Source organism: Dermacentor variabilis, chromosome 10 (assembly GCF_050947875.1).
Source record: "Dermacentor variabilis isolate Ectoservices chromosome 10, ASM5094787v1, whole genome shotgun sequence".
Classification (NCBI taxonomy): Eukaryota; Metazoa; Arthropoda; class Arachnida; order Ixodida; family Ixodidae; genus Dermacentor; species Dermacentor variabilis.
Window position 1 is genome coordinate 17,829,140 of NC_134577.1, and position 27,861 is coordinate 17,857,000.

At 47.0% G+C, this 27,861-nt stretch overlaps 1 protein-coding gene across 1 annotated transcript in view; it reads right to left on the reverse strand.

The window, feature by feature from the left end:
* Positions 1 to 27,861, reverse strand: part of LOC142559918 (sushi, von Willebrand factor type A, EGF and pentraxin domain-containing protein 1-like) — a 64,292-nt gene that overhangs the window by 12,735 nt on the left and 23,696 nt on the right. The window contains exons 13-27 of the mRNA XM_075671613.1: positions 27,197 to 27,415; positions 25,554 to 25,724; positions 24,800 to 24,961; positions 23,334 to 23,501; positions 20,465 to 20,605; positions 19,761 to 19,988; positions 18,626 to 18,827; positions 12,939 to 13,096; positions 11,392 to 11,590; positions 9,948 to 10,120; positions 9,033 to 9,272; positions 4,285 to 4,452; positions 3,441 to 3,614; positions 1,359 to 1,812; positions 445 to 649 (exon numbers count right to left, since the gene is read on the reverse strand). Coding sequence (XP_075527728.1) covers positions 445 to 649; positions 1,359 to 1,812; positions 3,441 to 3,614; positions 4,285 to 4,452; positions 9,033 to 9,272; positions 9,948 to 10,120; positions 11,392 to 11,590; positions 12,939 to 13,096; positions 18,626 to 18,827; positions 19,761 to 19,988; positions 20,465 to 20,605; positions 23,334 to 23,501; positions 24,800 to 24,961; positions 25,554 to 25,724; positions 27,197 to 27,415 — 3,062 coding nt within the window. The remainder of the gene's footprint in view (positions 1 to 444; positions 650 to 1,358; positions 1,813 to 3,440; positions 3,615 to 4,284; positions 4,453 to 9,032; positions 9,273 to 9,947; positions 10,121 to 11,391; positions 11,591 to 12,938; positions 13,097 to 18,625; positions 18,828 to 19,760; positions 19,989 to 20,464; positions 20,606 to 23,333; positions 23,502 to 24,799; positions 24,962 to 25,553; positions 25,725 to 27,196; positions 27,416 to 27,861) is intronic.

A 27,861-nucleotide genomic window follows, 5' to 3' on the forward strand; every position in this document is an offset into this window, starting at 1 on the left:
CGCGCTGAACGTGCCGATCCCTTTCGTGTGAGTTGCCGGGCAGATTGCTGTCTCGAGGCGGAACGATGACCCGCAAATTGCACTGCTGACTGGCATGACCTGTCACTATATTCATCGGTGGAATTTTCGCTAGCTGTTTTTAATTTTCTTGAGACAGATATGGGGAGAACATCCAGAGAACGCGTGTGAACAGCTTTTTAATAGTAATTAGAAGACGGACGTAAATTAGCGTATAAACACAGATACACACACGACTAAAATTAGGTATAGTCGCGTTCGTCTTGTCTCTATTTTATATGTGTGTGCGTGTTACATTGTGGCCCTCCACTGGTAACTATGTTTCAAAAACTAGAGCCCAACAAGAAGTACGCTTATATACGATAGCTTTCTAATAATTTCATGCTACGAGAGAGAAGGCCGTATACGCATATAAAGAGGTCTCACCAGTAGAGTGTAATTAGGGTGACACAGGTAGTTGGCCATGGCTCCATACTCCAAGCTCGCGGCAATTACTTCGCCGTGTTGAGGATTTGCGGGCGTTGGACACTTCATAGGCGTGCATGTCGCTTCCAACGAAGACCAGGTCTTGTTCGCCAGGCAGACTATCTCCATGCGCCCAGAAACCTTGTAGCCAAGATCGCAGTGACAGCTACATCAGCAAGATAAACACACGAAAAGACAAAATGGCATTTTAGCTGCGAACGCTTAATACTGTGAGATTCTAAGCTTCATCCTTTAGGATGCGCCCAGAATTTTCCGTACAGATTATGAGAATGCCATTAGTTCTTTTCTTTTTCTTCTGAAAATTATTCAAGCGTGTGTTGAGAACGTATATCTTCGGTAACCCGTAACTAATAAGTATGGCATGTTGTGGTGGTAAATGTTTATTTGTTAAACTAGAGTGATAGTTGCCTGCCAACCTAGCGAATGCTTCGGCAAATGATTGCCTGAAGCGTCAACTATGTATGTCGATCCTTAGAAATCCTTATTCTGCAATTTTTCAGCCGAAAAAGAGTATCAACACGAAGTTAACTCGCTGAGAACATGACATTTAGCCTATAATCATGTGGGTACGGACTTCCTGGACTGCTAGAAGATGGGTTCCTCAGCTGTTTGAAGGAGGTGCTTACAGATCAGGATAAAGAACGACGCCAGGCAACTCACCGGACCTACCTTGCACTTACCTTGAGACCTTGTGGATGGCACGCTTGTTAGCAGGCAATGAGTACACTTTGCACTTATTGTGAATGATGTGATAGTTACGTTGACCGAGCGAGACGTCTGCACTGACCGGTGCGGTTTGGAAAGGGGCGCTTTCATATGACAAAGATAAAGCAATAGACCAAGAAAGAACCGACCTCACGACGTCTCCGAAGAAGTGCCTGTCACCAGCTTCACACAAGACTCCTGCCGGCAGGTTCGTGAGTTGCCCGCACGACAGGCGCTCGCACGTCGGTGGGTCGTGCGACCACGTCCCCACTTCTACGTCACAGGCCAGGGTCTGCGGGCCTCTAAGCACAAACCCCTCGCGGCAAGAGTAAGTGACCGTCACGACGACGCGCGCACCGTCCATTTCCGAGACGAGTCCCGCGACACCATTGGCTACCGTGAGCGGTTCCTGGCAGCTGATTGGCTGGCAGATGGCGTTGAGAGGGCTCCACTCCCCGTGTTCCGTGCACACGAGTTCCCCCTCGCGAAACTCGTAACCCTTTTCGCAGATGACTCGTAGCTTGCTGCCCGGCAGAAACTGGCTCTCGTTGAAGGGAGCCAGCACTCCGTTTGTGACTTGCGGATGGGTCTCGCATGTGATGCCTGTGAAATAAAAAAAAAAACAGTAAAATGTCCTGTAGTACAATTGAGATACGGGCGTTCCGCGTTCATCTTCAGTAACCTTACAGCACAGCAAGAAAAAACACCAAGAAATGACGGGACAGGTGCTTATTCGGCTGTTATAATTTTAAATTATTTATGCACGCTTGCACTTATAGTCTGTTTTGTGTTGGGCTTTTGTGGCAAAGCAGCCGAACTTTATTTTGTATATTCGTAATTACTTCAAGTTTTCAGTAAAATATTAGCTGCGGGCAACTACGTTTCGCGTCATCTCTTCGTGTCTTTATTTGTGTTTCGATTTTTTACCAATACTCAAGATGTGTAACACGCCTGTTGATCGGACTTCTCTCAAGAGTCTCCGAATTGCGTGTCATTAACAGAAGGCGAATTCTTGCCAGACAACTGAAGGACAGCCACTGTTCAATACCTCCTAGTAGCTACTGTAGACTTTCGATTCAGTATAATCACTTTCCTGGCGCGGATTTCTCACTGACGCCATCGATAATCTGACGCATGAGGTTCTCTTAAAATCTTCCACTGATGCGTCGGAGCGTGCACTCTACGCGTCAAGGAAGAACCGGCGCAGTCGCCATCGGCTTCTTTCACCGAGAATCGACGACGCGTATGGAGAGTCGTCCGAATGAACAAATGTCGCCTTTTTGCTTTCCTGTCTGTGTCCAGTATCGTTCGGATCATACGTCTTACACAGGTAGCTAGGATAGTCATTTTTACTCTTTTGGGTGAACCAAGGCTCTCCCTTACTAATCTGCTTGACCATCAGCAGTATGATAGAAAATATCCAATCTGGTTTACACGTGACATGTGGGTTCGAGCCTTGCACGTGTGAATCAAGTAGCTTTCCCATCATGGAGGAAGGAAAGGAACTAGGAGGAAGCATTTCGTCACACAGCCAGCCTTGGCTATACATTGGCAAGCGAACTCTGCGTGAAGCCACTCCATTCGCTTGGAGAATGTTTGGTTCCGGGTAGTTTGAACATTGACATAATGAAAGACCACGAGTACGAAGGACGAAGCTCTGAAACTACTAACTCTTTCATCTTGTCAGTGAACACGTTTGTATACATAGCGATAGGACTGAAAGACGTGGCAAGGTCACATCTGATGACGTGAAAGGCCAAAAGTCCCAAAACTACAGATTTTACCTGCATCCGTTGAATCCTGCGAACTTTACCTCGGCTTCGGTAAGACGAGATTTATTATTTCAGTAATAAAACTCGGCGCAACAAAACCATGAACGTGCACCCGTTCATCGCTTTACTAGATGCGCGCGTGTTCGGCTGCCGTGTTGCAGCCCTGCCTGCAGTGCTCACTCCTACTTGTTTCCTTCTTCCATGTTTCCCTACGGAATGTTTTGCTTCGTGAAACTCCATGACGTAAACCAGTGCGTTCGTCGAAACATCGGCTTCACCAACATTCCTGGTTCGACCACTGTTGATCATTTTTTTATATTATATAGCCATAGATGTATAGCCTCTATGATATCGTGAATGCAAGTTTGGGTGTTCCTTCTCCGGCCCTGTCATTACATTACTTGCTGGTACGCGCGGTGTGAGTAAAGAAGGCATGTTGGCAGCTCACTGACGTCTTACTCTCGCATTGTGGTTCTTCTCCGCTCCAGCGCCCGTCCTCCTGGCAGCGTCTGTCGGCAGAACCAAGTATGCGGTAGCCCCTGCTGCAGACGTAGGTGACCTTGGCCGAGTACCGGAACCCGGTTCCTCGGACGCTGCCGTTTACTGGTTCTGCTGGAATTTCGCATGGTACGCCTGCAGAAAATTCCAGGGTAATATTTGGCGAGCCGGCGCTGACTTGGATATACCGTAGAAATAGCTGCTGTTTGCTTCACATTTGTGCAAAAATTTCCGTTTTCTTTTGCCAGATACGACAGTATTTCAATTCTCAAAGCGCGGGAGAAGTACGATGTTGTGTAGTTAATTAAATTAAGAAACAGCAGCAGTACGACGCCTGACGTTGACATTTCAACCGCCAGTACACTTGCACCTATCAGAGCTCGTACGGGCATGGTTGCTTGCTTGATTCTGCTCGAGGAAATCCACCAAACGTTTGTATTTTCCACTTAGAAGCATATTACGCTTTCGCTGAGATAGGATGGGCGACTTATATGGCGAAATGAAAGAAGCTGACCGAAATCAAAGATGTACCTGCATAAAAAGAGGCAGAACTGATAGGTGAACATTCCGTGAAGATCTTGTGACCTATATCATGGTAGACGAGCAGCTCATTATTAATGTCGCTTCTTTAAACAATTAACCGATGCAAACGCGTTTGTTGGTACACAGAGGCGGTAAACGAGATCGCACGGCTGCTGCAGCATTTTTGCAGTGTGCTCACGGAGGTGCGACTTTACTAGAGTCACCGACTTCGTAGCAGCTCCACTCTAATGAAAATAACGCCTTACAGAGCGACTATACTCACCGATGCACACTGGTATCGGATGCGACCACTCCCCTGACGCGAGACACCTACGGGTTGTGGCCCGCTGAACGTCGTGTCCTTGGTCGCAGCTGTAGGTGGCTACGGATGCAGTACTGGTCATCGAGAAGCTGACCAATCCGTGGATGGGCGCTGGAGGCGGTGGACACCCTGTCCAAGGCAAGCGAGCCTTCTTTAATTGCGGACGAAAGCACTAGCAATCACAGAATGGCGAATGATTAAAAAATTGACATATTCGAAAAGGCGTCTCGCTGGTAGGTTCGGTTAAGGTAAGACGAAGTAATGCCGGTAGTATCGTGAGGCACTTGTTTCTTCTCCAGATTCTTATGCATTGCAGAGTCCATAACTCTTACGGGAAGGCACCCCGGTAGTGTTCAAGCACTCGTAGCAGCTTAAGTTTGACATTTAAAGCGATAGATGGGTGTCCTATTCATAGATATTCGAGGTCATCCCGTCAGTCAGAAGAAATTGATATGTGACGTTTTATGGCGCAAGGGCCAGTTATGGCCAAAGAGCGCCATTACAAATGGTAATGTTAACGATGTATTGTGGATTGTGTGGACAATGAATTCCTCATGGTAGGTGTGACATGGCTGTAAAAGGTCTAAAAACTCGCTGTAAATGGCGTAGAAGATATAGGTACCAAAATTCTGACAGTGATTAGTTAGGGATGTGGGCTATGGCGATTGTATTTCGTTAAAAACATGTGACAACGAGACGACAGTGACAGTAGCACTTTAAGAGAGCCCTCAAATGCAATGGCTATAAATCACGTGTTAAAATTGCCTGACCAAATTATTTTCAGGGTGTCGGTTTCGGCTAAGAAATCTAACACGATTTGCAAATTAACAATGGGTTCATTGCTAAGAAAAAATGCCAGGTGAAGAGGTACATTTTCGCGATATGCAGAAGGGAAATACTTTTTCCTCTCTGCTTCTATTGCAGGGAACTGAATAAGAACATGGAGGACTGTGAGAGTTTTGCCGCACTTACTACAAGTCGGAGGATATCCGCCCCCCCCCCTCCCTGGTCAAGAGGTAAGAGTGAGTGCCGTAAGTGCGTCCTATTCTTAATCCGCAAACAAGTACTTCCTTGTACCGTGCTGCTTCCCGACTTATCCAGTTCCATAGTTCTGGTTTTATCATGTGTAGCTTATTCAATACTTGGCTATCCCATTCTCCTTGCCAATGATTCCTAAGTTTACGGCTTAGAAAAAGCTTTAGGTTGGCGGCAAGGATGTGGATTTTTCCATATGTGTCGCTAAAATTTACAGACGTAGTGTTTTCGTCAGCAGCTACGTTGCCTCAGTCAGAAAAAAAAAAGCTATTCCGGAATGTACAGTAGTCCCAAGTACGTTCTGGATTCCGAATTAAGCCATTGTTACAAGCGCAGGTGAGCCTGTAAACGGTATAATGCGTTCGAGCATAGTTTAGGAATTGCCGACGTTTGAATTTATGCTGATAGCACATGCCCAAAGGGCGCAGGCTGGTCGCAACACTACATGTGTCGTCGATCGCGAAGCATTGACAATAGCAAGGTTAAGCGTCGTATCTGGGCTCTTCGGTTGGTGCTCTAATTATACGCGGCTGCGACACGTTGAGACAGCGGGTGCCACTGCACGCAAGGCAACTGTTGCTGGTTAGAAGGAACGGCGCCCTGAGAGCTCGCGACGCTCGCGTGGTGAGGAGCGTCGCCAGGCGGAGTTGGAGGCGTCGCAACACGATGACGCACGAGGTGAGACCGACGACAAACTGTCGGCGTGAGTTAGAGCCCAGTGAAATTTTAGACAACATTAGTTTGAAGTTTGCTGCCCGTTCAGATCACAGCAGTGCGTACCCACATAAGCTCAGCAGGAACGCTCGTGTGCATATACGTGTAGTGGCCGAAGCCAGATACGCTGCCGTGGCTCCGCCGGCGTGCGTTGACGGGGCGTCGACTTCGCTTCGTCCTTTTTGCAGCCAAACGCACTCCCGCGTCTCTGGAAGCCCTCTAACCATAGAGTTTCTCACTACAACACCTATAATAGAAGGTAACCTGGCGCCACCGTCTATGGGAGTTTCTTAAGGGGACACCGTGCCGTCATGGTAATGAGGGTATATGTGTCTGCGAGGCTCGTGTTGGCTGGTGTTGCAAGAGGCTTCGCCTAAAACGTGGATATGGCTACGCAAATAACGCGTTCTCAAAGTAAAATCTTCATAAAATGTTTCCGTTCACGCATATTACATCTTTACTCACCCACAATGCATGAGCAAGCGAAGAAAAGCAAGAACAGACGACCAACTGTTTCAAAGCGAGCGCAAACCTTGTCGTCTGTCCTCCAACTTAAGCGGCCTGCTGATACTTTTTACGTAACATGTAGTCGTATACACAATAAAACGTTCTCATATTTAAACAAAACATGTTTTCGCGTAATAATAAAGCTAAAAAACAGCTTTTCACGTGCTGTTCTAGTAGAAAATCAATCATTGTGACAAACGAAACGGTACTTGCCAAGCGCGTCTTCAAGGTGTCCTGTCTCTACGAGAACGATGCCAATCCGAAGTCACAATATACCGGCATTCCCATGCATACCACAGCGCAGCAGCGCCAGATTTCCCTCTAGGTAATGTAGTGAGAAACTCTATGCCTCTAACCAACCGCGTGCGAGCCGCGCATGCGCCGTCGAGCGAGACAGCACAATGACGGCGGTGACGACATCGTTTATGCGTCTTGTGCGTACGCACAGTTTCTGTCGCAATATATGCCTTTTCAGGGATTGAAAAAGGGCAACAACGAATAACGGATCGTGCTTCGGGGTTTCAGATAACGTAAAGCGGCAACCACATGCACGCGATATTCAAGCGACAAGCGACGCGACAGGCAGACCGGCAGGCCCTGTCGCGCTGTCGCGTCGCGGCGTGGAGTAACCATTGGACGTCACGTGACATCGCGAAAGAAACGTAGCGACAAATTGACATTGTTGTTCGAATAAATATAAACATGCGCCCTTAAAAAAATGCAAGCGTTCCAGGATGCCAATCTTTTAACCAAGGTGCATTAGATCTGTAGCTTTAATATGCTGTTACCACCAGTGAAAATCCGTTCAATGCAGCCAGCGTGAAATGGCGTGATACCCAACTGGTGAGCAAAACTCAACATTTTCGCTGATCTTGGTGGCGTCTCAGGCTTACAACATCAATACAAACAGCTGATATCAATGACAAAGACAACGTGTAGACTTTGGCCTTAGCTTGAGATGAGACGAAGTGATGGCTGATATTACTATTTTTTGCTGTCATGGAGCAAGTAGCTAGAGCAAATTCAGATCGAAGATGGCGCACCTACAGTTCCTACATAAAAGAAATATATATATCAAGCGACTTTAGGCGGACCAGGCGGACTGGTTGCTGGTATGTTATTGCGCAGTCACGCGTTCGCCGGTGGAAATCGCCGCGTGGACCTCAGGGCAACGAGCGAAATTTTCTGGCTGGCCAAAAACCGGCGCGGCGACATGTGACAACGACGGATCGCCCTCCGCGACGGCAACAGCTGTCGCTCGAAAATCGAGTGCATGTGGTCGGGAGTAAGCATTTGGTATCACGAGTCATTAGGGCATGGCTTTGACGACACGGCGTTTTTCGCGTGTAGTAAAACGTTTTGCGAGTGCCCTGATGGCATTGTGGTCGATTGGGACGCTGTAGTAAGCAGTTATTTTGAATATTATTCATAGCAAAGGACTTCGTACTTCTCCATCGGTCTACAAAAGGTACAGCGAGGGCTGTGCACTTGGTGCTCGCTGATCACACTACCTCAGCGAGAACTTACGCGATCACAGCTTTGATTAGTGTCATTCGTGCTAATTTGCGAGAGCCTATGGGACTCTCTATTGGTGGTGTTCGTCTCGGCGAAAGGCCGTAATTTGCTTGAGGCGACAGTGAGATGTCGGCCGAATAGCGGTCGGATGCCATGGAACTGTGGCAAACGAAGCCGTCCAAGGCGACTTAGGTTGGTCTAGTTTTGCTGCACGGGAGGCCTCAAGCAAGCTGGCCTTGTGCACCCGCTTGCTACGTATACATCCCGACAGGTGGACGAGGAGAGTCTTCGACTAGTTGTCAGCAACCTGTCTTCGCATGGAGTGGACCCGACGTGTACACCACTTGGAGCAAGAATACGGCCTCGTACGAGACACCATACAGGTGGAATCGGTCGGAGTTTATGCCAAAGTAGTGCTCTACCGCCAACGCAAGAGCTCCATCGAGGCCGTCCGCTTGTACGACAATAGCATCGGGAACAGTGGATGGCAGCAACATTGCAAAGCAGGCGGTTGCCAACATCGTCAATGGAAGACCGGAGTGAAATGTCCGTGGTAATATGGATGTGTGTTGAGGGCGCGAAGGGTCCAGCCACCATTATAACGACCACCCGTTTCAAAGGGAAAGGCACTTGTTCTTCTGCTTCTTCTTCATCGTCGTCGTCGTTATCAGCAACAACAACAACGCCGAAGTCCTGGGACCGAGTCGCTTTCAAGACACATAACCCAAAAGCAGTGGACGCAGAGCCAATTCAGGCCGTACGTCGGGCCCGACGTGGACCCCTTTCAAATATTTGTGTACGCTTAACCGAGTACTGGGACTGCTAACCGACGCCACTCAGAGTCATGGTGGTGTATGTGGAAGATCCTTTCAATCGCAGGCGTCACAAACGCAGGCTGCAGGAAACCGCCTGTGATGCAGAGAGAAAGAACTGCTCACCGTGGCAAAATCCCCAGCTGACTGCCGAGATGTGCCCTCTCAGGCGTTCCTTGAAGTCGGTCCACGCGACCACGTCGCCGAAGTAGAACTGGCAGCGAGTAAGGAGTGGGGCCACTTCGTCGACGCTCAGCACGGTGCTCCACACATTCACTTGCGTCATCTCGCCGGAGTAGGACTCCGAGATGGAAAAGCTGCCTCCTCGCCTGTCTTGCTCCTGGCCGAGGACCAGGGTGCCGTTCGCTGCGCGGGCATCGAACGGACAACTTAGTCACATAGGTGACTAGCGGTCTCGTCATGATGAATGCGCTGTTCCTCCTCTGACCACCGAAGGCACCGAAGCTAAGCGACATCGAAGTCAAGCAGCATCGAAACAAAGCAGCATCGAAGTCTGTCACTGCTTGTGAATGAGACTACGAAGGAACACCAAATGCTAACGGCGTCCCTTTCTGCATTAAAATAAGATGCAATTCTCCTTCAAACTACTTGAAAACTCAATATACGAAAATCCTTGATATATAGTCGCGGTTTCGATTTCCGGCGCGGCGACCGCATGCGGGTGACGTTGGAATGCGCAAACGCTCAAAATTAATCCCGGATCTTCGACTATGGTATTACCGTAGTGCGCTGTGTAGCATGAGGACGTTAAACTATATAATCTTAATTTTGATGATGGTTTATTTTGGAAGTCATGTCACAGCACCAGTAAAGCCTGTCATATTAATAAACTGTGGACTAATAACGAGGAGTGAATGGCATTTGTTATCGGACATCGAAGATACGCGTCTTCTTATTTACGATTAGAGGCAGCTTTACATATCAGTGGCGGGCCACAAAGATCATGACGTGCCGAGAACAAATTTGTTCATGGCTTGTCACAAGTTGTCGGATGCCTGTGCATTGTAGACGCGCATATACCTGGTATTTCTGTGCCGGCAGCCAGTCCGGCGCCACTCTCCGCCAGTCTGCCGTCCTTGACGACGCTCCACAGGCCTTCCGCCGAAGACCAGCTGAAGCACACGTGGTGCCAGTAGCCGTCGTTTGCTGTGACGTCCGTGATGGTGCGGTGCCCGTTGACGTACAGCACAAAGCTGTAGGACCGCATTGGGATTGGAATAGAGCAAATACCAAATTAAGAGGTTTTCCTTTTTCGTTATCACAGTCGACTCTCGTTAATTCGATCCTTGCGGGACTGCGAAATTCGATCCACTCATCAGAAATGTCTAATGAGCAAACGGCGGCAAAATGAAGTTATTAAAATATTTTTATTCCTTGAAGTAGTCTGTTGCCGTCGTCATACTTCAATACTGTATTGGAAAACTATACATGCTGTCGTCAGTCAGCGGCCAAGAGACCTGAGCAATTGTCGGCGCTGGCAAAATCTTCAAAAAGACATCGCCAAGGGCACAGCGCAAGTCGTCATTGTCACTGCAGGACAGGTTGCTGCAGGAAACATCGTCGCTAGGGAAACAGTATCGTCATCTGCTCATTTTTTGTGTGTGTTTTCAAGCTTTTACTAATCTCTGCGCACGTGAGGAGGCGCCAGAACGCGAAAGCAGCTTGCTTTCGCGTTCTGGCGCCCCCTCACGTGCGCCGAGCAGCTTGCTTTCGCGTTCGAAATAAACGAGTAGATGGAAATGTATGGTTTCTCACTGGGACTTTATGGAGCGTTCGAATTAAGCGAACATTCGAATTAACCGAGGTATAATTAATAGGAGTCGACTCTGTGAGCACGCAAGGGGAAGTTGGCACCAAAAAAAATGGTGCCGACTGCTCCTCGTCACACAAACAAGGTGAGTATTCAAAACGGGCTTCAGAAAAACGTAACACATTGGCAGCTTCTAGTTCAAATGCACACGAATCCTAGCTTGTTCCGCGTGCACAAGGAGCACACATAAGCCAATTTGCCCCACATGGCGGCGTATAAATTTTATTTACAATACAGTTGTACACAAAAAACGATCATTTTTCAGCGTAAACAGATTCTTCTTAGACAGGCATTCTGCATCGGTGGAGTATTAGAGGTATGAACAAGGATTGAACAACCACGGTCCACAGAGTGGCCACGTGGCCGACCTGGTTGCTTCGCACCAAATGGAAATGACGCTTTATGCCTAAACATTGTTGATCAGCTGTTCTCTCGCTTTCTCGTATTTCTCGCTGCCGATAATCCTTACTATCTAATCTATCGCCGTGCAATATCCATAATTTTCTCCTGCATGGAGTTGTGTTGTAATGCGTCAGGCTTACTTAGTGTCGTATCGTGTTCTCTTAAACTCTATGTCGAGAGTTGTAATGATCAAACAAAACTTGCCAAAGTGGCATTATCGTGTGCAAGATGAGAACGCTCGGTGACACGCACCCGCTGTAGTCTGTGAAAGTCAGCATGTTGTCGACACCATCCGTTGCGTAAGAGAACGGTGTTCCGTAGTTGTATCTGTCCGTCGTCTTCATCCACATACAAGCTGTCAGCTCCTTCAAAGGCTTCCTCAACGACTCGACGGATGCCCTGTCAAACACATTCGTGCCGGAGAAGTAAAGCTTGAAACGAGGGTCCGCTTCTGCGAAGCAAGAAGAAGAAGAAGAAGGAAGAAAAGAACTCTTGCTGTTAGAAAAAGTTGGAAGAGAGAGACAGATAAACATTATGTACAAGCGGTTATTTCTTCGAGCCGCTGTCGAAAAGTGCAGACTAACTGAGCTGTTTGGGCAGTCCACCAATATTTTTCTTGCCAATGCAGGTGTTCAGAAGGGGGCGACAGCTCCCCTCGCTATGCATGTCCAGGAGTTTTGGACATTGCCTCTTAGGCTAGATGCCGAACTTCACCACAGTGCGCCAGCGTAACTCAGTTGGCATCATTTTTCAAAAGCGATATATCAGAAGGACGCCCGAATTTTAACAACTTTCAATTAGAAACGTCGGCGCTGTAGGCCTTGTATACTATATATATTAACATGCGCATTTGCGATACTTATTCGTAACTTCTTGACTGCGTTATAGCTGAATCATGGCCGGGATTACGAGGGCTGCTATAACGCAACAGGAAAGTTACGAATGAGCGCCGTAAACACGCGTGTTATTACAAGGGCTTACCCTCAAGACGTTGCTAAGTTAACTTAAAGTAGTTTAAATTCGATTGGAGAATGGGCGTCCTTCTGAAATATAGTTTTTCTTCAATGCTGCTCATTGAGTTACGCTGGGGTTTGCTGTGAAGTTCGACAGATGGCCACAAGAGCAATGTATGAAATTCCTGGGTATGAGTACGTTGTTTCCGAGGCTTGTTGTGAAGTTTCAAGGCCATATACAAGAGGCGATGGAACGGTGAATTCAGCTGCGCATGTTCCTGCCATATAGCGACGTTGTTTAAAACGGAAATTCGCATGTGCATACTCTACATGTTCTTTTGATCAGCCAAAGACATTCTTTGACAGAACCACTGAAATTTCAATTAGTGCATATTCTGCAATGACATTATAAGGTTACCTTGTTCACGGACCATGTTTACTGTTGCTTCCGTCGTGTAACCCGCATAATGCTGCATGTAAGCTTGCCTGGAATCCAATTGCCTCGTAAAGGAGCTTGAAAAGCGGGCTTCTAGTAGTCAAACGTTTCCTACATATATTGTGTTGGTTAAGCGAACGGTTGTCAGATTACCGATACAACTGCATAAAAAACAAGAAACAAACTAATGACGGTATTGCGGCCACAGAATACGGTAAAAGAATAGGTACACTATGATATCTTTCATGTTTCGTTGTATTCTTGTCTTATATACTATATCTGCTTCAATGTGTTTGAAGAAAATAATGTAGTTCAGTCGTCCTTCTAACTACCTATATTAATTCAAGCGATGTAGTTAATGTTGAAACATTCGTCGTATTACGCGACGACGCGCTTTCTGTCCATCTCACCTGACTCGCACAATCTTCCGGTGAGTCCAGGTGGACACGAGCACTCGAATCTGCCCACGAGGTCTAGGCACGTTGACCCCTCGTTGCAAGGTGCAGCGGAGCACTCGTCGATATCTATATCGCAGTGCTCACCATCGTATCCGGCTGAGCACACGCATCTGCGAACCAAGCCAGGAACGCGAGTTTAGAGCGGTTGCGAAACTCGCGTGTTGAAAGATGATGGTGAAACGGGTGATTTGGAGATTATCCATTGTAATCAGCGCGCAAAGAAACACGGTCAACAGGGCACGAGCACGGGGCAGCGTTTGTACAGTGTTCTCCCTCTTGTCATGATATAATTGCTCCCTCCTACGTCGAAGCATGGCCACTGGATAAAAAAAAATCACTGTCGTTCCATTCAGTGAAGAAGGATGACGAGAGAAGCTGTGAATGTGGACCATTTAATGGCGAACTGCACCTCCGCCGCGGGTCGGTCCGGTATTCCACTATCTTCGGAATCGGCCCACGTATGGGAAGTGCTTAACGCCTGCGTCACCTCCGCCGCAGGTCGGTCTGGTATTGCACTATTTTCGGGATCGGCCCACGTATTAAGAATTGTTGGTCTATCCCAGGTAGCACACAAAGTCTTGAAAACGTCGTATTAAGGGATTCAACGTCTGAAACGGATTTTTGACCAAAATCGACGCATCAAAGACGTTCCAAACAAGATAGCTTAAAAACGAGGGGTGAATACGTTTGGATAACGTTGGAAGCCAGACAGCTTAAAAACGAGGGGTGAATACGTTTTGCAAACGACTCAAAACGCCACCGCCACGCCACGGCGCGTCAGCCTCTTTAGCGGCTTCTACAATATTCAACAACCCATCAACGCGATCCAACCTTGCGCAAGGTGGCGATACCGTCGTCAAATCATGTGACCAAGGTGGCCACGTGATTCGTGATGCCGGGCAGGCGGGCGAGCCGGGGCATAGTCGCGTCGTCATGGCGTCGTCGCGTCACCGCACTCGCATTGCGCTGTGGTGTGTTTGCGGCTGTTCTGAACGTGCTGCCGCTGCCCTTTGCTATGTAAGTGTTGCAGTGTTTTGCTGTCAAGAAAACGATATTCTGTGATCAGTTTGGGTTGTGCGATATGTTTGTGTGGTTTTAATTTGGAAATCAGTAGTGTTTTCAATTGTTATGTGATCAAGGCGGCCACGTTATTCGTGAAGCCGGGCATAGTTACGTTATCGCACTCGCATGGCACTATGGTCTGTTTGCGACTGTTCTGAATGTGCTGCCGCTGCCCTTTGTCATGTAAGTGTTGCAGTGCTTTGCTGTCAAGAAAACGACATTCTGTGATTAGTTTGGGTTGTGCGATCTGTTTGTGTAGTTTAATTTGGAAATCAGTAGTGTTTTCAATTGGAGGGCGCGGAGTGGAGGGCAGTAATCAGCTCTTCAAGTTCATTGTCATGTTATGTGAGGCGCCTTTTCACTGACGCTGTAATTAAGGCGTTAAGGGCAGTATAAGGAGGAAAGTTAGAGGGACGAAATCGTGCCTGTGTGGCCCTAGCGTCGGGGTCGGCCGCTATGCGTGATCCTAACAAGAAAGCATTTTGCAGAATGCGAAGAAAGGCGGCAAAATTTCTGTCTGTGCGCACCTTGCCGATCTCCGCAATAGAGCCATCATCGTGGTATTTTAGTCTCCCGTTTAGCAAGAGTGTTGCAGACAAGGGAACTGGTTCAAACAGGCTTTTTTTTAATGATTCACTACTAGTGCGGTGTCCCAAAACAGGTCAAGTGCTCGCCCTATTTTCTTCTCTCGCGCTACAGCGCACTGACAGAATTTTGCGTGCACCATACCGTGCTTTTATCGTTTGCGCTTCAGGTTCTCGATTGTGTTTTCGCCCCCTTTACCCACGTGATGGGTATTTCATGGTATTACCGGGTACCACATGTGTCCATATATTCTGTCCAATATATGAAACGGCCAAATTCGATTTTATTTGACGCCTCAAATGGTAGTAATGTATTGAGTCCCTTGTAGCTTTGTGCTTGTTATCAATTTTACTATTTGGCGAATGGATACAGCATGTACGCTGCATAACTCGCTTGTGCATACTGCATACGTGAGTCGAGTATGCCCTTGGTATAAAATAACTTGTATGCTTTAGGTAGTACGATTGTTTGCAGTTGGGGACATGTGTCGGAATGTACGCTGTGCGCCCTTCGCGCTTTACGGCGGCCTGCCGAGTTCGTGCGGGTGCCATGTGTGCGCATGGAGTTCGCGAAGCGCTCTCGCAGTTTTGTATATATATATATATATATATATATATACATGTGTTCTGTTCGCGCGCTTCGCACAACAGGGCATGTCGCAGTTCTTTGTCCTTGTGCACCATATTTTCCTAGCGTACGTCTTTGCATTATTTGATACCGGTTTCACACGGGGCTCTTTTAGCCGCTATCCAGTCCGTTACAAATCGAATTTCTCGGTCGTGATGGCTCCTCTGCGCAAGCTACGAGAGTGAGCCAGTCGCATCGATAATTTCGATCCGGATCGGGCTTGATCGCGATCGAGAGTGGTCGTGTGACACAGGTTTTACACATGGCTCCCACATAGGGAACACTTTAAGTTCAATGCTACTGAGTGAAGAGCAAGTGCATATATATGCCAGTGGTGGTATGTGGGCAAGTCTCTCTGGTGAAGCCAATACTTGTGCATTCAAAACATTTCAATTACCAGCGTAGTGCATCAATGTGTCTACTTCGACAAAATGGAGCACCAGTGCAGATATCTGAACATACCTGTCCAGGGCAGCAATTGTGTCTAGATTGAAACCACTACCAGCATGTGCGGCAGTTCTATTTCCAGCAGCGGGACTGCACAATAATCAGTAGGGTGCTCTCAAGCTGTTTATCTATGAAACTCTGCCTGGACTGTGTGCCAAATATTTTTGGACGTGAAAGCGGGGGTGAATTGGTAAACATCAGTGGAACTGTGCCTGGACTTTGTGGCAAATGTTTTTGGATGTGAAAGTGTGAGTGAACTGGCAAAGAATTTGCTCTGGGCTACATGTGTTAAACGTTTTTCTCATTCAGAGTACTTTTTTTTACTTTAGGAGACTGGAGATGTGCGCAAAGTGTGACATGTCAGTGTGCTAATTAATGTATTTGCTGGTTTGCAAATTATTCGTTGCAACTTTATTTTTGCCAGAGAGGTACAACTTTGCCTCTTGTAAAGGGCTTTTTAGATAAAACACTTACTATTTATTATGACCATTGCTTCCTTTGTTACACAAATGCAGCTTCCAGTGCATTCCATTTTATTTCCATGTTTATGTAAGTTTGTAATATGAGGCTTGCATATTCATTTCTCACGTTCTGGAGTGGCAAGATGCAGCATTACTGTCTCATCGTTCGCTGTACTACAGTAGTGTTCACTTGTTACACTGAATCCCCCGTTTAAGTATTCTGTACTAATTTCACTTTATTGCTTTTTTGTTGTATGGTTATTTTTCTCGCCATTACCTTCTTTGATATGTCCTAAAGGCAATATTTCCAATTTTGCATTGTTCCCATTTTTTTTATTTCTGTCACAGGATTGTTTTATGATGGTATGCGGTGGTATTTCTTTTTGTGCTCTTTTCAAGCTTCTAGATGACTGGTAACATTGCTTGGAGGCAGTTACCATCCAATTCATACTCTTGCATTTTTCAGTCTACTTCTTCCATTCGCTCCGATGTCACTTCTGCGTAACTCTAGTCCATCTAATAGCACGCGCACTTTACTATGATAAATTAGACACTTTAGTACACTCCAGGTTTTTCTGTTCATTTTTGTATGTGTACTTGGAATGTTGTTTATGTGCTAGTGAATGTTCACTTTCGAGTTCATTACGAATCCTTTCTGCGACTTGTGTCGTTGTTGATGTACTTTTATTTCTATTTGCATTTCTCACACAGTTTGTTCGAACCTTGCATAAGCATTACATTTTAATAAAGTGTTCTTGCTTTGTCACAATGTTCTCATTTCATGCACTCTTGGCATGAAGGGCTTGGTCTGGCCACCTGCCAAGACGTGGCCATTTGTTCTTTGCAGGAGGTCGTGCCCATTGTGGTTGTAAGCATCGTAGCTTACTAAAGGCGGTATTAAGGATTTATTATTCCTAACAGGCTCATTTTCGTGCGACTTGGTAGACGATGCGCCGGCCATGCGGGGAACAGTGCTTGGCACTGCGCCATGGTTCTTACAGTCAACACCGACGCTTCTACTCATCTGGGGCGCGATTGGAGATGGTTGTTCGAAACGCCCGATCAGTTTCACCTCACGCGATTGGCCTAGGCCGTGCCAACGGGTGCGGCTGACGACGTCTGCGCGGCATAGGCCAGTCGCGTGAGGCGAAACTAAACGCGTGTTTTGAACAACGATGTCTGATCGCGCCCGTCACCCGCGAAAATTAGCTTCAGATGATCGTAAACCTTTCAAGACCGCTTCTAGACCAGCTTTTTGATAACGTCCTAAAAACGTTTAGAAATTGGTTACGAATAGTTTTGGCAAAAGGATTACTTGTGTCTTTCCCAATCCTATTTCTAGACCAGCTTTTCGAATACGGCTTGCAGACCTGTTCTAGATCGTCTCAAGAAAGTAATTAAGCCGGACATTAGCAGAGATATCCGACGTTTTCCCGCCGAAGTTCTCTCATTCGTGTCTTCTTTAACCCGTTTTTATCGTCTTGGATAAACGCTACGAAAACGTTACGTATCTCTTTTGTGCTACCTGGGATGTCCACGGAGACGAGATTCGCCAGAACCTAGTCATAAACAGCTTCGCCGTTTAAACATATAAACATATACAAAACGTTTTTGCTCATGTCTAAAGCATACATTTCTGGCGGTTTCGTAAACAAAGCTTAGTTGAAGTCAGCGCCTGTGTTGTGTCCTTTTTCTGTCCTCGTGTTTTTGCGCTGTGCAGTCATGTCGATATCGTATGCACATCGGTCTGCGTCATGAAATTGAAAATGGAACCGTTTGGCCATGTTCTAGAACGCCAAATTATTCAGTCACGAAAATGACAATCTCAGTCAGAAAATTTTTGTGTTTCCTTTCTTAGCACCTAATATTTATGCTTGTGATTTCCCTTCGACCCTTAAAGAACGCTTGTCTCGGTCTATTGCATCCTACAAGAAAATGTTCTCTTTGAGCTTGTAGTCGTGAAAGTTCCCGCATGTTCCATGACAGCTCACCTTAATTCTGTTTTTCTGTTTCTCCTGCCCACTTTACAAGACAAATGCCTTTTCTATCTGGAGCACGTGCTTGAAATTCAATGAACTTAGACATCTGCGAACACACGCACTGTGTTCAAGATGTGTATCATATATCCTCTGCATCCGCTTCTGATTGATCCTTGCCAGACCACAAATCAGGGCGAATCAGTCGCTCTCGTGCCAAGGCCAAGTAAACACGCGATCTATGTGAAACCAAATCCAGGGGTGCCATTTTGCGCACTGAATTCCGCCATATTGTCATGTTCGCCATCTTGTGAGCTCAGATTGGTTCAAAAGGTGGTTACGCCCTGTCTCATTGGCTGAAAACGCAAACATGGCGGAACTTAATTGACAGCGTGAAGGAATTTGACCGTGTGCAGCGTCGCATCATGGAACGGTTGGTGAGCCACGGCAATAGAGGTCACTCTAGGCAACGCGCGCTCACCGATAGCGGGATCCCAGGTTCACACATTTCGCGCCGTTGAGGCAGGGCCCACTAGCGCAGGCGTCCAGTTCCTCCTCGCACCAGCGGCCACCGAACAGAGCGGAACAGAGGCAGCTGAAGTTTCCGGGCTGATCTAAGCACGTGCCTCCGTTCAGGCAGGGTGCGCTCAGACATTCGTCCTCGTCCACAGCACAGGTTTGACCTGCAAGAAAATGTGTGAGGACTCCAAAAAATGCGCGAGAGAAAGATCGTCCTCACGGCTTTCATGTAGCGTTCCAACCTAAAGGAGCCTCCCGTGTGTTCCCAATTCCACGGAATAGGCTGTTGTGGTGGACCAGTTTTCAGCGACTTTTCCGCGCACGTGCGGCACTTGCCGTTTTAGGCTGAGTAACCTGAGTTCATAGACGAAGAGTGAAAAGAACGCATTTGTCGAACTCAAGGTTCAGGTATACCTGTAGAATACGCAGATGAGGCATTTTTGAGACTTGTGTCATGAATGCGCTGAAGACTCGCTGTAAGCTTCTCTAGCTAGTAACGTTACTTAAAGGCTTGCTCTTTGCCACCATGCACGCTGGTTACACCTGCGACTGTCTTTTTCGGCGCAGCGACATCCGTGCTATAGACGCGGACGCCGAATCGTTAGCTCAGCATACGTTGTTGCATGCGGTAAGGGTGAATTTCCCGGTGTGACCTAGCTTCAGCGGATTCAGCATGCCGTCAGTGAGGAATAAGGCACAGTTTGCCCCGCTCCATAACCCGGGGAATCTCAGATGAGAAATGTGTCTTCGACCAAAGACGGTAACATTCCTGAATTTGTAATCTTCAGTTTGTCGTTTTGACTATAGCATGGTCACTGACTTGTTCAGGGAGCGGCACCTTCGCACTTCACGCAAGCGACGGAGAAAGTTTACACTAGACGACAAATGACACCAGTGTGTCCCGAATACGAGAACGAAGCTCAGTTGCTGTGTGGGAGACTAATAGTATTGTCGTCGCTGGAGGTGAACCGGGCTTTCAGTGGACTCAAGTGCTTCCAAACGCTACAAATTAGGCGAGGAGTCCCGGCGCTTTCTAAAGGCGCCGACATCGCATTCGAATGCGCGCAATAACCCGTGAGGTACAAAGAAGCAGTCACCTCCGAATCCCTGCTTGCAGCTGCAGCTAAAGCTGCCTAACGTGTTCACGCAAGTGCCATTGTTCAGGCAAGGAGTCGAGGCGCATTCGTCGACGTCTTCCGAGCAGTCTTTTCCTGTACGGCCGGCAGGGCAATGACAGCTGAAGCCACCCGGTTCTTCGCTGCATGTCGCTCCAAAACGGCACGGATTCCTGGTGCACTGGTTTCTCCTACGTTCGCATCGCGGCCCTGCGAAGCCAGGAGAAAATGAAAAAGATCATAATTTCCCGGCTATTCGTGACACACTGGAGTCACGAGAAGCGCCGTGCTTGTTCTGCGTGCCAAAGTATGCTGAGCGCTCCCGAAGGAGACTTTCTCCGCATAACCTAATGCCATGCGCAAGATAATGTATTATTTGTTGATAACGTTGGTTGCAAATATTTGTCACGAACTATATCTCAGGTGCATTACAAGGGTGTGCGCGATCCCCTATTCTCCAGCCGAAATAATCTCAGAGCAATGTACAGCTGAAGCATATAATAGTTCTATTTATGACGAAGACATTACTTGTAAACAGCCCCGGTCATCATCGAATCGCGTGCTGCTATTTCCGCCCAGCATGGGTTGGCTCGCGAACTGCGTCGCGCCAACATGCCGCACCTTGTATGCGTGCGTCACATGCACGCACACGCGCAACGAACCAACCAGCCAAACAAATAGATCACCTGCAAATAGAGGTTGGCACACGCACAGGAAACCAGCAGGCACTGCGAAACATGTCGCTCTGTTTAAACATGGTTGAGAAAGGCAAGGATTGGCTTCCACAAATTCTCGCAAGTCCACTCTCTCAGTTGATGGAACAGAACCTGAAAACGGGAAATGACGAGAACATGTAGCGACGCTTACGAATGCTGCTTCTTCTTGTACTATGCTGCCAAACGATCTGTTAGCAACATTATGAGTGTGATTTGTACCATTTTCTCTTTACACTCGAATCCCAATATATCGACTCTCGGTATAGGGAACACGGATATAACGACTTACGGTATATAACAAATTAAATGCAAGATGTTTCCGCAAATATCATCATTTAAGGAATACGTGCTTATAACGAATGTTGAATGTAACAGACTACTCTCTATATCTAACACGGGAAACTTAGTGACCGATACTTATGCAATATAACTCCCTCCTAATGAACTGGATAGTGGGTAGTGGACATAGCGAATTCGGGCGTCTGCTCGTTGCTCTTCGGGGAGATTGACATTATTCGCCGCGTCTCTTGCCGGGAAAAGAAATCAGACACGACATCAAGAACGCCATTCTTAGTGACACTGAGAAACAGCTCAAGATGCAGGCAAAAATTACTGCCTATGCTACGCGTAGTTTTGTTTCCAAGAAATGGATTCTTTGCTTGCTTCTATTCGCCACTGAAGATAACAAATCCGTGTATAACGAACGCATCACAACTGCCTTTAAAGTTCGTTATAGGCGAGTTTGGGTATATCGAATTACATGATATATCAAACCATTTTTGTCCAAAGGGCAAAAATACTGTATAACGTTCCCCTCTATGGTTCCTTCTATGTTACCTTCTATAGTTAAACTATATAAGTTCATGACTGTGCAAGCTCATATCGCATGACAAGGATAAGAAGCGCGACGCTTTGTCACTTAAATATATATTGTTGCATATTTAAGTCAGACTCTGAACATGGCTCAAGTTGTATACCGTTTGGCAGAAAAGTTCCAACACAGTTTTATTTATTATCCTATGATATTTAAATTCAAGAAATGATCGGTGTTATTGATTGCTTTATAAGTGTTCAGAGTGGACATATCATTGGTAACGTTTCCATGGAAATTCAGTAGGCGGCAGTGCTGCGTCTAACAACCTACTGTCCTTGTTTGCGAATTTAGTTGCAAAATATGTCAACATCATTATGTTTGTGGTAGTGACGGAGAACTATCAAGAAGCCGTGTATTCGAATAGCACCTATGGTTTCCGGACGGCAGAGATTCGATGCGTGATGATCTCAGAAATGGCCGCCCATCAACACACAGCAGCGAATGTGGGACACGTGATGCTCAGTAACGTCCGCTGTCGGGCCCAGTTGGTACATACGGCTAGAAAATTGTTTTAGGCGCAAAATAAGCCGCGGACAAGGAAAAAACATGGACAGGCGCACACTCTCAACTGATCTTTATTTTCCCGATGCTTCGCTTCGTGTACTCTCAAGCATGCACAAAAGAACATAAACAAATGAGTTTACATGAGAATGATACCAAGTTTAATCACATCCTACCAGCCAGAAAACTAAAATCATTCTCGTAAAGGGACAACAACGCTGATACACCGGTCTCCAAATTTTCTTTTATACATAGCCTCAGCTAGATCCCGTGCCATGGCATCTCTACTTTACCGTAGTATGCATGTGTTTGCCAGCAAAGGTTCACACGTGCCCACCTTGGAATGCTACGGCAAATGCGAACATGTCCCATTTCTGATTGATAATGCGTGCTCTCGCAATCGATCATTTATAGAACGGCTAGTTTGGCCGATGTATACCTTGCCGCATCTTAAAGGAATATTATAAACGACCCCGCGGCTGATCATTTTTAAAAAGAAAGTTGCATGCTTCTTGACAATTTCGGCCCTTTTACAGATCCGCCTGTTCGTGTCTGTTCTTTGTTCGTGATTTATTTTGCGCTTAAAACCATTTCTAAACATGTGAGGCAGTCGCTGCATGGAATTCGCTGTGTAACTGCGCGCGCAATATCAGATCACAAATTTAACGAGAATTAATCGCAGGATTTTACGCAACAATTTTAGAAAAAAAGAAATTGAATGCAAAAACCGTCCCTCACACATAGACTGACGAGCACAAAGAAGCCAGATGGACAGTTGCTGCTGAGCTCTTGGAAAGTTCCAGCAGTGATCCCACATTTGCGTTCAGCATCACTGCAGGAGACGAAAGTTAGTGCTACCAGTGTGATCTTCAAACGAAGGAGCAAAGCGCCGAACGGCACGGTCACGACTCAACTCCTTCTGAAAACGATTGGGGAGTTTCGACCTAAAAACTAATATTGATCTTAGCCAAAATGCCCAGACGCGATACCTGCAAAATGTTTGTCGATTTGAGCCCCTCTTACAGCTGACATCCAAACTGGAGCCGGTTAAACGCGGCGTGACAAACAAAAAATATGAATAACTGGCTAAGACGAACATGCAAGGGTGTTGTGTATTCGGGTGATGCATACGCGTTTATTCTATGACCCTTGATAATTACGTTTCAAGACGAATTCGGGGCTCTAAGCCAGGCTGCGTAGCGGTCTCTTCGTTCATTGGCGCCAAGCAAGCCCACACCTTCGCACGAAAACGGTCGTGAAAGTCACCTTAGCAGCTTAGCTGTAAGAAATCGAGCTTTCATATGACGTTCTCATGCTCGGAATTCGCACAACCATGAAACGGCAACATGCGTGTTCCGTCACCGTGTGGTGCGTCACAAGCTCCGCGGTTCCACTTGACACTGTGTGCGTGTGTGGTTGGTGCACAATCTCGAGACAAGCCGCGCCGTGCGCAAGGTGACTAACCGTTGCAGTGACCGGAGACCGCCTTGTCCTGGGCCGTCGCCGCGTCCACGGCACCGTCGGGACATCTGCGGCACGCCTTCTGTCCCTGCTTAGGCTGGTAATACCCGTTCGGACACTTGAAGCAAGGCACGACTCCAGACTTGGACACGAAACCAGGAGAACAAAGCGCTGTGATGTGAAACGCACACAACGCCGTTAAAGGAAACGAAGAGAGACTCGCGCTCACAACGGACGCGCTTAGTCTGACGTTCGCGTAGTCCGAAGGCCAAGCACTTTGTTCTGGATACAGAGAAGCATTAAAAGCGTGCCGTCACGAAGGTGCGGTCGTGCCACCGTCACATTCCGTGCGCAGGTACTGTATAGACTCCTCTTGGCTCCCCGAAGGTTATACAGTAACTCTGCCTCAGTGCAGGCGAAAAAGAAATTGTCTAATTTTACTGGCTTGATGTTTCTTTTTTTTTTTTTTCGTAAGGCAAACGTAATGAACGTGGGGAAGTTTACAAAAGGTAGTTATCAGACGTTTCTGAAAACGGCAAACGGACAATTGTCAACATGGTTGTACGCTCTTTCTGCAGTGTGCGCGTCTGCTCAGAAATACGTAGCTTGTTTATTGGCTGCTTCTCGCTGTGTACACCCAGCAGACAAAGCAGAAGCATGAGGATGGGTTTTTGAAACATAAACACGTAAAGCGCCTGTGCATATCGCTTCGCACTGCTGGGACATCCTGAATGTGGATCTAACTATACTTTGAGACGCCTTGGGCACTGGCTTGCATAGTTATCGTATGTCAGCCAAGTTACCGACGCGTGGTTGACTCGTACGTTTTGTAAATTGTGTTTTATTTTTCATTATTATTATTTGGGGCTCATACAATCCGCTTCCTCTCGTCAGCTTTTTACAATAACAAGAGACTAATTAACAAGGTTTTACGTCCTATAGTCACGTACGATTTGGATACGTGACAGACGCCTAAGTGGAAGGAAGGAAGGAGAGGGGCGGGGGGAGTCGAGATTAATTTTTACTACTGTTTCGCTATAGCAAGGCTTTTGTACACCTCTACATTAAAATGCACCCACCGTAGTCTGGTATCGAACCGGGGACCTCGCGCTCAACGGCAAACACGCACCTATAGCTGCCGACAATAATCTGCCGCCGAAATCGCCTTTACGCTCTAGTACACGCTGAACTAGCAGGATTACCGGATCCCTCGGGCTGAAACGGCTACTAAGTGAAGAAATTATGTTTGGCAAACAAGAATCGACTATTTCATGCAAGGCATTTTTCGTACGCGTAGACGTTTCGGCCCAGAAAATATTATTTAAAGAGTGATATGCACACGAAGTATTATGAGGGCATGCGCCGTGGCCGGTCATAGTATAGGCCTCCGTTACTTCAAGTGTAATTTCGAATAATGTTCGGGAGGCGTGAATTGCCGTAGTGCTGTGTCATGAAGCATGGAGACCTACCTTCACATTCTTTTACGCTTACGGATCCTCGACGCTTGGAACGCGTCCCACTTGGGCATGGCGTACAGCTTGCCGTTCCGTAATCGGGCTGGTAGTGGGACTTGCGACAACGTTTGCACGGTCTTAACCCCGTCTCTGAGAAAGTGCCCGGCCTGCACTGCTCTGCGCGGAGTGGAGAAAATCGCAGTTTGAAAGGCCGCATTTCCGAAACCGCAGCGTCACGTCGATGACGCCAATGCATGACTACAAATACATCGTGGAATCATCGCGGATTTAGGCGTTTTTTTTCCTGGATGCAATACCTTCATAATTTGCTAGCTTAGGTGTCATCTGGACTTCGAATGTATTGTAATGTTTTATTCAATGAACGAGAATTCACCAGCCTCTTTTCGTCGTTTTCGAAATATGCGACGTCACAGGGAAGGGTTTCAGGACTTGGAAGGCGGTGTAGCCCTACCTGTCTCTCACTTCGCTCAAGTTTTATGGTACAATTAATATTTGCTGTTGTTAAACGGGAAATATATTCTGTTTCAGAAGTGAAGTCGACCATTCTTGCTCGGTGGAATTATCGCGCTTGTTTCTCTTGAAAGAGTCGAAAGAATGTCTTGAAAGATGACGTTCGAGCACGGACGTGTGCGTGACCTCCCTTTTAGAGTCGGGCTTCCGAACCCGTAAGAGAGGGATGGGCCATTAGATGTAATTATATCCACATATACAATAAGACGCGAACCGCCACTGCTGTGTCAGGACATACCTTTGCACTCGTGCTCGCTCTTAGACCTTGCAGTGGCAGTGGAAGTGCGGTTCGGGCAGCGGACACAGATCTCCTGTCCTTCGCTCGTCTGGAATGTGCCCTTGGGACAGGGTCGGCATTTAGCTTGAGTCTTGTTGTAAGAATCGAAGTAAGTTCCCACGGGACACTTCACTAAAACACGAGAAATACGCCTTTAGGCTGAAAATAATGAGGACACGGCGTCACACACACAAAAAACAATTGAAAAATTAGGAATGCGATTCAAGCTCTTGTTGAAGTCGATGAAAGACGATGTCTTCCTGTGCGATTTGGGGGTAAGAATGGGTTGTTCGAACCGTATACGTTATTGTGAGAGACGCGCTGTAGCGACAACGTTTGATCGAAGTCAACTAGAGGTTGTATCGCCTTCCAACTTTCTGCAATCAGTCATCATCATCGTCATCATCATAATCATAATCGTCATCACAATAAGCATAATCAATATCATCATCATTAGGTCGGCTCTCAGAATAAATGATGTGGTTCATCATCATGTCATCATCAGTTCTGTCACCATTTTTAGACAGCACCATATTCGGATCGTCCCACTATAGTGAGGCTAGAAAAAGACGTTAGAAAGAGACATACACGATACGGTAAAATGGCGGTAAGTCGCCCAAAAAGTAAAGAAAACCGCCAGTCTTGTGCGACCCTGCACAATCACAGCCCAAATTCCAGCGTAGCTGACCAATCCTAGTGCATGCCTACTACCCAAGTGACGAACCATACCATGCCCATTCTGCTTGGTTCAACCACTACTGCTTGGTTCATCCGTCCCGCTTTCCTTGTTATGGGCAGAGAGTTTTTTCCCGTCAAAGTCGACTTTCCGGGCCCTGCGCGCTTTCAGAGCTGCCCGCTCGAATGGTTCTGTCGAAATAAATTTCTGTCGACAACAAAGCCACGTTTCGCGCGGCCGTCCTGCGCTAACATTTTCCATCGCGTACAGTGACACTCACAGCTGCGCTGTAAAACGTACGGGTGCTCTTCTGTATGACGGCGGGAAAGCTGCATTTTTGCCTGCGCATTCATACATGAGCGTGGACTCGAAGGCTTTCATCGGCCTCATATTTTAAAAGAAAATAGCGCACAAGAAAAAAGTGACAATCAGCGCTAAAGAAGGTGGTCATTATTAAGGCAAGGCCAAGGGATACCAGCACTCTTAACGTCTCCCACTCACTTTGTATAAGATTCTTTTGTCCTATTTTACGCCGGCAGTCTCAAATTCGTCTTGATATGAAACCCTGACCTTAGGCAGCGAAGCTAGGTGCGCAGCTATAAAGTAAACGAGAACACTTGATCATTAGTACCGGTGAGCAAAGATTTGCCATTTCGTTTTTCACCGCAGCTGTGTATTGGTGATTCCTGAATTCTCTTTGGTTGCCCGTGTCGGGCGTAGTGGCAAAGAAACGAAGTGAAAGAAGAAAACGATCGAGGAGATTAAAAGAAAATTACGCCCTCGATTCAACTGGCCAACCCTTCTTAGTGGGCATGCGCCACAGTTTTGAAATTGTCGTCTTCGTGATCAATTCCGCGCCTCATAATCACCCTATACCAGCCGATGTCCCACCATCCAACTTTGGAACGACGACAATCTAATGACTTACCGCAATGCGACGACAGCGAGGGAATGCTTCCCGGAGGACAAACCAGGCGGGTGTCGTCTTCCGACTCTTCGAGTGCCGTTGCAGTCAGGTCGCCTTGTTCCAGCGTAACGTCCAGCTCCTTCCGAAGCACGGCCTCTTTCAGACTCGCCAGAAATGCCTTCATGGCTGAGAGAATATGTTTGTCGGATGAGGAGGAGGATGTTCTTTCGCTGTGCGAACCTGTTGTGGAAACAGGAGGCTTGCGATGTGAGCTGCTTGGCACGCTGTCACCGAACGCTCCATAAACATGCCGTCGTTGCAGCCATGCAAGCTCGTGCGTTCACAAGAAAACTGCATTTATTTAGGCCTTAGCTCTCAGTCTTAAGTAAATTTATGTTTCCGGAAGGGAAAACGCTGTTGTAATAGTTAGCACCGTATTCCCATATACCTTGTTATGTCCTTGTTTTGACTGTGGTACCCCCTGAAAAGCTTTTGTCATGAAAAGAGAAAATCGCAGATTAAACGAGTTGGAGTGGACAGAAGTGACGCAAGAAAAAGACTGTGACGTTGCACGGCACTATGTCGAGTCGTTAAAAATTATAGTTCAACAAACATTTGCCACCACAACTCGTCGTGACACGGCTCAAAACGATAATGTGGCAGTTTCTCAAGTGTTGCAGCTTTCT